Source organism: Oreochromis aureus, linkage group 11 (assembly GCF_013358895.1).
Source record: "Oreochromis aureus strain Israel breed Guangdong linkage group 11, ZZ_aureus, whole genome shotgun sequence".
NCBI lineage: Eukaryota > Metazoa > Chordata > Actinopteri > Cichliformes > Cichlidae > Oreochromis > Oreochromis aureus.
The window spans coordinates 13,245,720-13,260,117 of NC_052952.1; the positions used below are offsets into that span (position 1 = coordinate 13,245,720).

A 14,398-nucleotide genomic window follows, 5' to 3' on the forward strand; every position below is an offset into this window, starting at 1 on the left:
CTAAAAGAAAAACCCCAAACTCTTTATATTGTAAACAGAACAAGCAAACACAAAGCCACAAAAGTCAGTAAACCGCAGAACTGCTACATACAAAGAAGCACTTTGTCTTAGAGTTTGGTGAGCATGGAAGGAGAGAGGTGTCTTTGGCATTCCCTACTCTGCTGCAAAAATAAATAATCAACTGTTCTTGGATAAGCTGAACTAAAAAAAGGGGGGAAATCAAAGTTGAAGGAGGAAAAATGTTTGCTTTGTTGCACTGAGAACAATAGACAAAGTTCTGAAATAAATCAAGGCACTATGGGGCCTGCTGCTTGTTGCTCTGCCAATCCAAACTTTTCTTGACTTATAAATATCTCTAGTGTTCTGTTAGGGGTTGTTAAAAGCAACCGTGTAGCAAGACAACCTTTTTTTAATTATGGCATGAGTAACTAATAAAACAAAGAGAAATTCTTGAGAAAAGCTTGACCAATAAAACCTGTAGAGACGTCACAAGTTTAAAAAAAACAGACTACTGTGAGAGCGTAGTAAGGAAAGTTTTGGCTTCTGTTTTGCCAACATACACGAAAATGCACATGGAAAAATCTATAAAGTGATGAGTGTCTGAGGTAAGAAAAATGACAAGCATTGCTTGGGTCTTAGGCTCCACCAGTCTCGGATCACACTGACTTTTCCTTTTCCAGAGTGGAAAGAAATTAAGTCACAGATTATGTCTCCTGTCGCCCGCCTCACCAGCCAAAAAAGAGCAGGGGCACCCAAAAAAGTTTTGCCAAGTCCCGTTCATCCCCCCTTACTCTCACTCTAACAAGCTTTTTGTCACGTCTTAGTGGAGGGTTCCTAATTCGCCCAACCTTACAATGTCCCTGGCAGTCTCTCAGATTTGGACAGCAGCCCGCCAATGACGGGGTAAGAGAGTCGACTGAAAGCAGAAAAGCAGCAATCTGGCAGACAGTGCTATTCCCTACGACTGATGAAGAGGACATATTCGTCACTTTTAGATTTTCAATCGACAACAATAAAATTTGCACTAAAAGTAGAGCATGTTTTGTGACTGTCTCATGTAAAAAAAATTGTAATCCACATCAGTCTTTGGTGTTAAATTCTGCAAACAGCCAGCAATTACAAAAAATGCTTTGTGCTGTAAACAAGTTCCAGCCGTGAGATCTGGACAGAAAATTTGAACCAGCTCTCGGCTCTCTTGTTCTCTCTCTTGTGAGAGGCGTATGCCAGCTCAGCTAAACAGCAGCCAGGGATCAGACTCAGCACGGAGAGGATGTATTACGCCATTTAGAAGCTAGAAAGGTTTAAATGTTGCTGCACAAACCGGGTGGGCACTTCCAATTTATCTGCTCAGATTCCAAGATACGACAAAAGATGTCTTCCCTACTTAGCCACACCTCTTTATGACATAAGCCTAATGCTAACCAATGCCTCAAACCTCAGCTTCAAGCACTTATTATAAACACTTACCTTTTTTTGGGCTCAGCCAGAACCGATCTCCAAGAGGATCTCCTATCTCCATGCTTCTATCATACAGAGAAGCCTCAGCGGCTCCAACAAAACACCTTGCTGCTTTTGCCACACACTCAAATCCACACTGCTACACCCTTCTTTTCACATAGAGACCCACTGCCCTGCCAGCAGATCAACATGGCATACAATATGGGGCTAAGAAAGAGAATGAATGGGAGTGGAGGGCTACTTTCAGGGCAGGGAGGGTGTTTGTGAGAAAAAAAGGGAACAAGGAAATCTTTTCATCTGTCCCATAAATGCAGAGTAACATCTACACTATAAATCTGAGGGTCTTGCCAAACTGGACACATCCTCTCTGCTGCCCCGGATACCCTGCAACACGTCCCATACATCTGTAGGCGCCCACGCTTTATTCCATTATCAGCCAGTTGAGAGATGAACAGTGGATACCTTGTTCGAGAAACCAAGCAAATTACAGCCCCAGACATTAAGATGACGGGTGCAAAGGAGGGGAAAAAGGATAGACAAGAGAACTATGCAGAGACAGAATACAAAGAACTAAAAGTCAGTCTGTAAAAGGCACACCAAGGCACCCGGAATACACCCAACAACAACTCTTACTTCACCTCGTGTATATTTTGGTTGACATCAAGCAATTAAGCCTTTTGTAAATTGTTATAAAGAAGCACGTTAATCTTAAAATTGAATTCAGATACGGGCAATCCAAAGGAGAAATGCTATCAAACAGCCAACTGCTGTACATATTTCAAGAGACTAGAGATCATCAGTTTACGATTTTATCAGTTCTGGCATGTTTCCAATGGGCCTAAAGGGCACCGCAAAAGTATGAAGCTGCTGAACTGAAAGGGAACACACAAGGTTTCAGTAAAGGAGTACGTTCACACAACGATGCATTAAACATCACATTTGTCTTATTACAATACAGCACTATTTAATTTTTTTTTAATGGGAAGAATTTGTGACCATTGTATGTGACTCCATTTGCCCCGTTTATGATGACTGTGACTTTTCTCATAAATCACCCTTTAAGACTTACAGTTTGCATAAACCAAGATGTCTGCTAATTCAAGTCACAGAACAGGAGCTCTGACATAACACGGCTTGCTGTTTGGTTAAAATCGTACTGAAACAATCCAACCACTGGCTCCAGTTTTAGAGATAGCAATTCTTGTTTAATTTGTTGGTTACTCAGCACTAGTTAGCAGGTATCTGTGTCTATACCAATACTAACCAAGCCAGCTAACATTAGCTGATAATGCTTTATTTGCTAACTAGCTTCAAACTTCAACAACTGCATTTTCATAAGTAACAAGACATTAAAAGTGGCTTAACAGAACGTATGTATAAGAATTATTAATCTCGAGTCACGCACTATGTCTCCCGTCTTACCCCCAACTGGTCGTGGCAGATGGCTGTAGCACTTGGTCATAGGGTAGTAGCGCATTTTCATGCTAAATTTTCCAAATACTGCTGTATCAGTGAATGTGCGAAAAGTAGGCTTTAAATTGATTGACTTCATAATACTGGCTAGCTGTATGTACTTTTTAGCCCTGATAACAAAAACATCAGACAATAAAAGAAAGAAAATAAGAAAAAATAAAAAGATGAAAATTAATAGGATAAACCAGGCAAACATGACAGCACACACACTCAAGACAACAAAAAAATCTGTAATACTAAAAAATAGAAATGTACAAAATTACGTATCTGAAGAGCATTGTGGGTAATGCTAGCTAGTCAGGTAGCATAACAAGGCGTTAAAAGCAACGCGTTAAAAGCTGGAAGGGGCTCCTTGGCTTTATTAATAAACAGCAAAGACAGATGAAGAAACGAGAGCAGAGAAATAAGAGAGAAACTGTGTGTGCTACTTAGAGACATACTTTGTTTTCATTTCTGCTTGTGCTGTGTTGTGCTCCCAGTTCTTCCTGAATGTGAGCTGAACCTATGCCAAATACTTTTTTACTGATTTTGATACGTGTGTTAATTTGCTTTCTTTTGTTTATGCCCTGTCCTTATCTTCAACATTCTTCTTTCTGATTCTGATTCTGATTACTTTCTTTATTTTATGACATTTAAATGCCCGCTCATTCAAAAAAAAATACCACTAATTACATAAATAACAATATGCTGACGATGATTTGTGGTCATGACACCCATCAGTAAGTACCCAATAGTTGGAAACTGTATTTGAATAAAGGCTGGCCCTTCACAAAATGGAGCTCCAATCTGGTAAGTGAGGGTATAAAATGGCTGTAGGGAGTGCCAGGACTGGCAGTGCCAGCCAGCAGGGGCAAGTCTATTTGTGCCATCAGAGGCACAGACAGCCACTGTACTGTAACTCATTCATGATATGAAAAACAACCGAAAAACAGAAGGTGTATCTAAGAAAATCTGTAAGACATTCCAACCAATGCGTAACATTTTTATCAAAGAGAGAGTGAGAGAAAAAAAAGATGAATATCTGCTTCATGAGTCAGCGACTGCTAACCACATATAGGAGTGGCCACGCAGGCTTTGGTTGCTGCAGCAACAGAGCCCACAGGTTAGGCAAACACCATGTGCTGTCCACGGCTGAGGTCCCAGCGAACATGGACTTGCTGCTGCTGCTGCCATGGGCAACCAACTATCAAACAGCAAAACCTGTCACAGGATCCCGGCTCTGGCCTTCCTGACTCTGTCACAGTGTGCAGATTTGCATTGTAACCTGAAGAGCCTCGGCTTTATTTTTAGACAGGCATCCTGACTCACAGAATAAAACACGGACAAACACAATACAGGTGACTCCTCATGCACACGCATATATATGAGCCCTCACACACACACACACACACACACACACACACACAAGCCACACCACCACCACCATCTGGGCAGAATGAATCAGTTGCATTCTTTCGTCCCTGGGCAGAGAGAGAGAGACTAAAATGACTGCATGAGTCTTTCTTTCACAAAAGAAGGACATGCAGTAAATTTAGTGCGTGTGCAAAGAAAAGGCCCATTCTGCCACAGCCATAGAGTCCACTTACAGACACAGTGGTGACTCATTACCACTATTATCTCCGCGACTTTCATAAACTGGATTTCAGTGTGCCAAAGTACCCACAAGAGGGCTCTTTAATGTAGGAAAGAATCGCAGCAGAGGTGGCGCTAAGGGCCAGTGTGGCATTTTAGATTCAGGCTGCTCTTCTTCTGAAGGCAGTTCCTGACATATATTACTATTGAGAGTCTGAACTGTTTTTTCAGGTTATCGGAGGGAACAGGAAGCAATATATAATTCTTTTCTTCCTGAAATCCTGTCATTCCAGTGCTGAGGGGTTAAGACAGAGCACTGCTCCAGCAGCATAACAGACATGAAGTCAATCAATGAAAATGAAATGAAAGAAAACATAGCAGGTGATGGACATTTTAGTGCTCGTTCAAGTGTTTTCCTTGTTTTTCTCTTCTTTTTTTTTCCAAGAACTGCATAATCTTAGGAATGCTCTGGTTGTCTGGTATTATGGCAGTAGAGTATAATTACCCAGAGTAATAAACTATCCAACATGTCCTCGCATGCAACAATGCGAGGACAAGAAGTAACTCAAATCCAGACACTATAATGCCACAATAAAAACTTGCAAGGAATGAAAGCCAACTCTGTGCATGCAAAAAGGCAACGGTATTAAAAATTATTCAGTGTGCAGGTTCGGCGCCTCACTTTATGGGTGTGGTAATACATGCGAATTAATGACTTTATATTGTTCTCCTATGCCCATGGTTCTTGTTTTGTTTCACACAGCGTTCCCAATAAGAATGGCTAGGGTATAATACAAAACCACAGGAGAAATAATACACCACACCCAGCGCTGCACAGCTGCAGGATTAATAAAATATCAGCTGGTCACTGTCTGACACACAAGTTCAAAGTACAATAGACTGGAAACTACAGATGCACCGCGAGTGAAAATCTAGGGTCATATTTGATTGGTTGCCAGTGCTGATACCAATTTTAGTAATCAGCCAGAATTCCTCTATACGTGCTTTTCATGAGCAAAGTCACTCCACCCCACAATTCACATGTCTTCACTCCTGCGTGAGATGGCTTCTTCTTTTTCTTTTTGTTTTTTTGCTTGCTTGTTTTTCATCTGTAAGCTTGGAGTGGTTCTGCATCCTGTTTCCCATTGTGACATCTAAAACTAAACCTCCTGCCTTTAAAGACAGAACAGCAGTCCAAACAATAGGCAAGCTTCCCGTCCCCAAATTATAATAAAACCCAGTGAGCAGGGGCTGTTCTAACTGTGCACTCGTTTACCAGCATTGGTGCATTTCTGTGTGAAAGAACTGTGATTTAGAAACGATTACAAAGAAGCAATTACAGGTAACAATTACAAAAAGAAACAAAGTATCCTGATAGTTTGTCCTTGAGGGTGTATGTCCCATATGGGAACTAAACAGCAGAGTAACTACAGCCAACAGCCTATCAGGTTACTCCCCTGACAACTGTAAGAGCTGCTTAACATTTACGCAGCCTATCTCGCGATGCAGGCTTTGCAACAAAACCGCACTATGAGCTTTTAAAGGGTTTTCTGTGGTTTAATCAATCAATCAATGCACTTTTAGAAACGTGTGGGACCACTTGTGCAAGTTGAACACAAATAGCAATGTGCTGCACTTAAAGTGTGATCTTGTGGTGAAAGTGAAGCCTTTTGTAAACGTTGCTTTGTTGAACTGAACATGCTGCAGGGTAATGAGACGTACTAGACTATCAAATGAACCAAACTGGAATAAGAAAGAAATGCAAACCGGTTGGATCACCTTTAACAATCATGCAACTGGCTTTGTCAGGATCTTAGGACCTTTATGCGAGGTGTGGCAACAGTAATAACTCCCCCTCGGGTAAAGAAATGTGAACCGCTGTGCACTGGAGGCCACTGAAAAGCTACAGGAGGGCCATATCTCTACTAATACAATGAGATCCCTTACCAAACATCACCAGAAAGAAGTGTGGAAGCACAAGTTTGCTATTGTCTCGACACTCGCTGAGCACACACACAAGCACACACACACGTTTTTGGCATTTTTGCTTTGTGAGTAACGTCGGGAGTAACTGAACAAGCATTGTTTGCACCCACCCATGCCTCCAATCGCACATCCACACATTCACTTCATCAAGACCAGAAGGTTAAGATTTTATCAAGCACTCTGCAGCACAGCAGTTCCAAAATTTCCTTACAGATCGCGTGAAACACCGAAGCAGGCGGTGGGCTTTCAATATACCTCACACACAGCTCATCCTTTCCATGGAACACTTTGAACTGCTACTAAACAGAATGAAGCAATGTGATGAGGTGGCCTTCTTGTGAACAGGTCACACCCAGGTGTTACAACCCCTGTATGGATTTCTCATACCTTGTGCTAAACATTGCAAATGTACTTTAGAGGAAATGACCCCACCCTCGTGATTCATCGAGTGATGATTCAAGATTCAAGATAACATATTATCTGTCATAAAATAAGAGTAAAAGTTTAATACACCACTAAACTAGTAATATAAGCACATGATAAGTGTGTATCCAACTGCACTCCAACTCTGTACTAAGTCAACAAAACATGAAGCTTTTATTCATGTGTCAGCAGAAAATAGTTCTTACAATATCAAGCTGCACGCATTTCCTGTGTTTTATTCCACTCTAATACTACAACTGCATTGATGTAATCAGAGTACTTATTGGTTCATAGCTCCAGGTGTTCTGGACCGTCATCAGTCAGCACGACAGAAGACAGAAGAGAAGAGGGGACTCACCTGAAAAACAAAGAGAAACAGACAGCAGTGTTAAATGTGTAAACACATGATATAGGATAGAAAAGTCGAGTTTATTTGGACTCACTAATAAACACACAAGGCAAACTTTAAACAGGACAGTTAAAAAGACGATGGAGAAGAATTGGTTTGTCATGTGGACTGCATTAGCAGCGCATGCCAAAAGTAAACGTGTGCTCTGACACTTGCAAAGACTTCAAACTAACCAATCCCACATGCGGGAACATTCTGTTTCAAGAGTCGGCCTGACAAAGAGCTGAATTATATCCTCATGCTTCAACTGTTATGCAAGCGAGTTCCTTCTTTCTTTTTTGCACAAAAGAAAGAGAACATCTTGAGCCCATCCATTCCGATTCAGAGAATTACTAAAAAAGCATTCACTGTGAATGAGCGGCTAATTCAAGTTTACTGGGCAATAGCACCATCTACTGGAGAGAGAGAGAGAGGACAAAGGCAAATGTTATTAGGACTCATCCAAACTGGGATCCTATAATGATCGTAATCTGCACATCCAAAGCACTCGTACACCATTCAGCTTATGAAACACGATACAGACTGCATTACCTGGCAAAACATCAAGCAGCTACAACAGTCAAACCATGTCCACATGTTTATGCAATAATAAGAGTAATAATACCATGCAAATTATTATTTTTCTACCTTTTATACTGAACTTTTATTTTTTAGTATTTTCTGTACTTTAAATAAATAACCAGAGAACTTTTCTGCCTTTGTATTCATCAAAGTTATACAGTGAAGTTTAAAATTTCACAGTAAATACAGGCCAACGCTCTTGGCTTGAAAATATTCCAGCCCTTAGGGACAGGACAGATCAAAGGCTCGAGCTCTACAGTTGTCCTTTATTCTGATGTCACGCCACTCTGCCCCCACCCAACCTTTACCACCCACATCGCCCTGCTACTGAGTAGGACCTTCTCTTCAGCAGCACCACTATAGTTTCCAGTCTATAACCGTAACACACAAGTACCGACTACCAACTTGTCACCCTGCTAGTGTTTCTCATGGGGAACCACAAGGTCGTTAAATCATCAGCCTCTGACACCGATGAGCCGAGAACTAACCCGCTCTAAAATTGGACCTGTCTAACTTATGGCATGGTTTCCAGCAGCTGACCGTAACTGTTTATGGCGAATATTTGCAGTAAATGCTTGACATGATGTGAAAAATGACTGTGTTAATGGTAAGGGCAGTAAAGTTTTAATGGCAAATTTTAAGATATTATGGATTCACGTTTTGTACTTGGTTTATGGCTTTATCTTCAGGAATTACATTCTAAGAAACGAGACGTTACTGAGACATGCAATCAAGAGGAGATTAAAAAAGGTTGTGTCATTTGATGTACTTTTTTTGAAAATAGACATTTTTCAGTTGAAAAAACTTGATTAAAAATATTACTTTATCTGAATTAATGTCTCTTTTAATTGCTTAATACATAAATTAGAAAACAGTAAACTGCACCCATCAAAGATTTTCACAGAAATATTACAAAGTTGATAATTTACCTGTTAAAAACACAAAGGTTTGCTGTAACACGGAAGGTGTGACCGAACCACTATTTTTTGGCATATTTGTGCCATTGATGTGCATGATACAAATTTTTCGATTATTTTTTATAGCAGGAAATCCATTTACAGGAAGTCGCAAACCAAAAGTGAAGGAAACTAAATTCAAAGACAACAGAACAACAGGATATGAGAGGAAAGCATCCTGCAAGAGCAGGCAGACTTTCCTCTGGAGTAACCTCTGGTCACATTTCCTGCATGGACAGTCTGCTGACAAGAAACTGCACAGAAATATTCAGGAAAAATATTGTAGGTCTCTTTGGTGCCTCCTTAGTGAGGCGTTTCAAGCATGTCCCGCTTGAAAGAAGCCTGGGGTACAGACCCAGGACACCCTAGTGAAATTATGTCTCTCAGATGGCTTGGGAATGCCTCGCTTTCCACTCAGAAGAGCTGGAGGACTATACCACCACAGTAAATTGTAATTTAAACAGTCAAGATGTTGCTGAAGGCCAGACCTGTGGCTTTAATTTCACTCTGTTTACCAAAATATTGCATTAGCTGCTGCCCGGTGAATCCTGTACCCTTTTATTGTACAAACAAATTGACAGATTAAAGCAGATAATTTATTATCATCCCAGATCTTACTTTCTGTTCTCAGGGACACTTCAACAGGGAAGCACAATCTGACTTTGAACAATATGTCGTCAAATAATTTCACTCTTCCTGTTTGAACATTTGGTGGTCCACCTCTGGTAGATGGGCCATCCATGCTCAGTTCTACCAAGAACATTATTACTAAGATATAAGAGCACAGAAGTATCTGTGATAAAGTTTAATAAGGCAGGAAATTAAACTAGAAATTTAATAAAACAAGACCACTCCAGTTTAAGCAAAGTAAGAGCACTAGGTCAAAGTTCAGAGATTCTCTTGACTCACAGCATTTTTTCATGCTACGTCACTGCCTTGATCATAAGTGTTATTGTAAATACAGCAAAGGCTGCAAGCTGGTTCAAATGGTAATCAGGCCTAACATCATGTGTCAAACACACCGCCTATTTAAGCTGCAAACTTTCCCATCTCTGCCTAAGACATGTCAGTGCATCCCAGGACTGCTGGCCTATGTTTCTAAGCCTCCCCTGCCCCATGCTCTATCTGTAAGCTCCAGGGAGATATTTACTCATCACTCCCCATTTTCTATATGTGACGTATTTGAAGTGAGTGATGAGTTTGGTGCCTAGACTCCAAGTTCTAACTATATTTTATTGCTGTAATACATCATTTTAAGTATAAGCTGTCTGACTGCACTGCTATTATGTGCTAATAAAAACTGAACACCCCTGCAGGTCAGCTCGACGAGTGCAGGACCGGAGTTTTCTACATCATCGCCCTAGGCTCGCTTCTACCTCTAGTCTAGATACTACTGTATCATAAAGGCCAAAATAACTCTTTTCAAAGAGACAGAGAGTCTAAATCACGTGTTTGTTACTAAGCAAGCTTCATCTGCTAACAAATACAACGAGAAAGCTGGACTGCATGTGTTGCATACTGCAGCTGGACAGTTTGTCACAAGGTCTTCCTCATTACTTCAGGTTAAAGAAAGCCTAATGATCTGATCAGTGACAGAAGCATCAATGACATCATCCAACTTTGGGGAAATTCCCATGATGCTTTCACTGACTAAATAAATCTAACTATGGCAACTAAAACAACCCGCAAAGACACTGACTGAAACTTTAAGCTTATTTTGCCAAACAAATCATGTAGTGCGCACAGGTAAAACAACTATTTTGCCAGTTTCAGTGAGATAATGCAGTGATGTAAACCCTTGAGGGCCCTTACTGTAGCTTCTCTTCGTACTGCAATAATACTCCATTGCACGCCAGTTGATAGTGGTTACTACCAACCCCTGCCTAAAAACAACACACCAACACACATTTCCACCAGTGAATACGACCGAAGAAACCTGCCTTGGGCTTTTACTGTTCTCCAGTGCTGGAAAAACTGCTCACTGCCAGACAGGCAAACCTTCTCCTGCCAAACACTCAGAAGCACCAACATAGTGCACCACTTCTTCACACTCTGTGGGAGGTCTTTGAATCATGCTGCGGCCTGATGGAGGCTCAGTGGGAACGTTTTTAGCCCGTAATCCCTGAGACTATGACAGTAAAAAGGCCTTTGAGTGCAAGAAAAATCCCTCCTTTGTGGGTTGTCGACTGAGAGTCAGCAGCACGGCAGCATCACACTCAGCACACTGCACACATGGAGGGTAAAATACTGCTCGGGCTGCTGAAACAGGGACGTAAAGTAGCATATTAGGGAGCTGCTAGCGAGGACAAGGCAGTAAATCTCCGCAGGAGCACACGGCCACAGTCAGCATCCATTTATTACACTCTAAAAGCTTAATACATCTTCAGCGCTCTGTTACAAGATCAGAGGTTAGCAAGTGTTAGTGCATCACTTACTGTACAACAGGTAAAGTCCAGTGACATGAGTAACTCACTAATTCAGCTCTAGCATTTCAGCAGGTAACTGCACTGGCTACAATGCACCCATGTAAGAAACAGCATGCTGAAAACCATAGAAAATGAATTGAGGATAGCATTGGTTCTGGCAGGCCAAGGAGCCAAGCTCCGTTAGCAATCGTGTCAAATCAGTTGATCTCAACACCTCACTCAACCAGGTGGGCTCAGCTGATCCCATCCTGTTCATCCTATTGGCACACCTCAAATGGGCTATGCTATTACAACTCAGCTTGTACAGAGTTTCTGCAGCCTTTTCAGACCACTTTGCAACCCACCACCACCCCAGCTGCTCCAATTCAGACTTTCAAAGGCATTTCTGACTGAATCAGTGGCATACTTGTTGCCTTGTCTGTTCTATGAGTAATTCTTGTCGCACCTTAGCTTTTTGCACATGAATGTCCCACAACAGAGCCAATACTGGCAAATATGAAGAACTGGAGATGGAAGATGGATTAACAGTCTTGATTACTATATATATTCGTTTTTGCACTCTTTGATCCTGTACATTCTCACGTGTTTGCAGACAGACACCTGTTACACGTTTTCTACTGTTGTAGTTTTGCCCATGTGCAGTCCCACCCACTGAAATCCTCTGTTTGCCGGCCCTGCACCTGTATCACGTTACCTCTTAGCTTTGTTGCCTGTCTCCTTTCTCTCCTTTCAGCTGCATGTTTGTTCACTGCGTTTGCGTACCTTTGCTCGAGTAGAACGACTCCATGATTCAGACGCGTTCAAGAAGAACTTTGGAACCTCACGGCTTACTAACGGCGGCTTTTCCCTACAGCTATCTTCTTCTCTCCTTTCCGCTTTCACTCCAGATTTTTGACTTTCTCTTGCAGCCAATGTTCTCTGTCAAACACGTCACGCAGTGTAGATCAACAGAAGTCCCCCCCCACCAGTCTCCTCCTCCTCCTCCTCCTCACAGGTCAGAGCCGCCCTCCATAATAATACCTCTGTGTGTGTGTGTGTGTGTGTGTGCATACTCATACGTGAGTGTGTATGGAGCTGAAGTGTTTGACAAAGAGCTAAAATTTCAGAGCAGCAACAAAGGCAAACAAGGGCGTAAAGATGAAAGAGAACAATAGAACACAAGTTAAATTCAATTAAATCAGGCAGCACTGCTCCATCTTCCCGCTGGACTGACAGAGTATGCATGAGGGTTAACTATAATCATTTCATGCAGCTTTGAGTGGGATGAAAAGCACACATTGGGATAGGGTGTGAAAAGACTATTAATCTGCTGAGTTGGAGACACAAAAATGCTGGACAAAAACAGCAGCAGGTTTTTCTAATCGAAAAGACACTGAACACAGAACAGTCAAAGAGAAATGACTGCATTGCATGTGCACTGTGTAAAACACTGTGAAGATAAAGGTGGGGAGTGTTTGATGTCCACGAGGTGTAGGGGAGTCAAATTTATATATAGCATATCTATGCAAGTGGGCCATTTAACTGGGTCTTCTAAAATGTAACAATGCAAGTGATGGCGTTAGCTGGCATGCATGATCCTGCAGTGCAGTGTTAATGCTAGCCGTAGCTGCATTTAAAGCTTGCGTGTGAAGCAGGTGTTGGAAGCCATAAGGTTAATCATTAACACTTTTTTTCCTGAATTACAGCACACACTCACACACATTAACCCAAGCTAAAGGTATCCGGAAGGCGTGGGAGGAGAAAAGGAGAAAAGAAAAAAGGAACTTCGGCTGCAAGTTGTTGGATTTTTTTTTAAAATTACTGTTATTTTCAGTAAGAAGATAATGAACAGCACTTTTATGATATTAAAAGAGAGATTAATACTAATGATTAAATGTAGAGTGCTGCTATAAATACACTAAGAAAAGAGGTGAATCATCATGGGAACCCCTTAGCAGCCTAGGTATATTGCAGCATAGCTAAAGGGAGGATTCAGGATCGTGTAATCCATCCCTAAATATAACCTTTGTCAAAAAGGAAATATTTAAGCCTAATTCAGATAAGAAAGTAAATAGAGCAGAGAGGGCTGGTTCTGTCCCCTGGCTTCTGTTTGTTTACCATGAGGGAGACACTAAGTCATTTCACAGCTGTTGCTCTCATTAAGTATACTATAAGGTCTTTCCCCATAGCGCTAGAAAGCCATAACTAAAAATAGCTCAACAACAGAGAAGGGAAACTACCCATGATGCATTTCCTTACAGGGAAGCAGGGTAAACTATATGACAGGAATGTCTTGAATTGTGTGCAAATTGCCGTAAAACATTGTGGACATGAGTGTGAAATGATTCCACAGAGCGCCTGTTTCAAACAGTGCAGATGTGCCAGATGACAGAAGTAACAATAGGAGCGTGGAGGCTTTGCAAACAGCATAAAGCACGCCCATAACAAATACTGCTTGTGTTTTTGAATTCAGGGCTTGGTCGACAGCTGGAAGATGCCACATAGAAAACAGATGAGGAATTTGATAACTCCCATATGGTATTTTAAAAAAGGAAAAATGGGAGAAAGGGATGGAACAGCTACAAGTAAACACATAAAAAAAATTGTCCTGTCATATCTTCTAAAACAGACCACATGGTTCGGACCACACAGAAACCATCGCCTACACAGTTGGGTTCTCATCAAATTACCCTCCTGTGTGAAGCAGACTGAAAGATTGTAAACAAATTTAGGCCTTGGCTGCTTAATTCGCCCGTCACAATGGGGAGAAGGGAGTGATAATAAATCAGTCTGTCTTTGTATCTGCATTGTTTTGGCTTGTTCTTAATGTTGGGGCGTGCAGTAATGTCGAAAGAGATCAACAGCGGTCGATGGAGCAAACTTTATTTGAGTGGAATTTACTGACCAGCTTCATTGTGACATTTATTGTGCAGCCACAACATTTGAGGCAAGCAGCAACTCCTGATTTACAGCATGGCAAAAGCATGGTGTCACAGATAAAGAGAAAAATCCCCTGTTAGTATTATATATTGTGAACAGACTGTGTTTGAAGTTTGTGATTGGAGCAAAACTAAAGGATAATTAAAGTTAACTGTAGTTTAGCAGTTGTGTTTCACTGGATGGGACAGTGAGGATTTAGCTATCCATTATTTTCT

At 41.4% G+C, this 14,398-nt stretch overlaps 1 protein-coding gene across 5 annotated transcripts in view; it reads right to left on the reverse strand.

Moving 5' to 3' along the window:
• Window positions 1–14,398, reverse strand: part of plecb (plectin b) — a 118,777-nt gene that overhangs the window by 63,699 nt on the left and 40,680 nt on the right. Inside the window, exon 1 of one of the 5 annotated variants that reach the window (XM_039619384.1) lies at window positions 12,027–12,168. The exons of the other annotated variants lie outside the window; for them this stretch is intronic. Within the exon in view, the coding sequence (XP_039475318.1) occupies window positions 12,027–12,051 (25 nt within the window). The 5' untranslated portion in view covers window positions 12,052–12,168. Of the gene's footprint in view, window positions 1–12,026; window positions 12,169–14,398 lie in introns of those variants that run through there. 5 annotated transcript variants of the gene reach the window in all.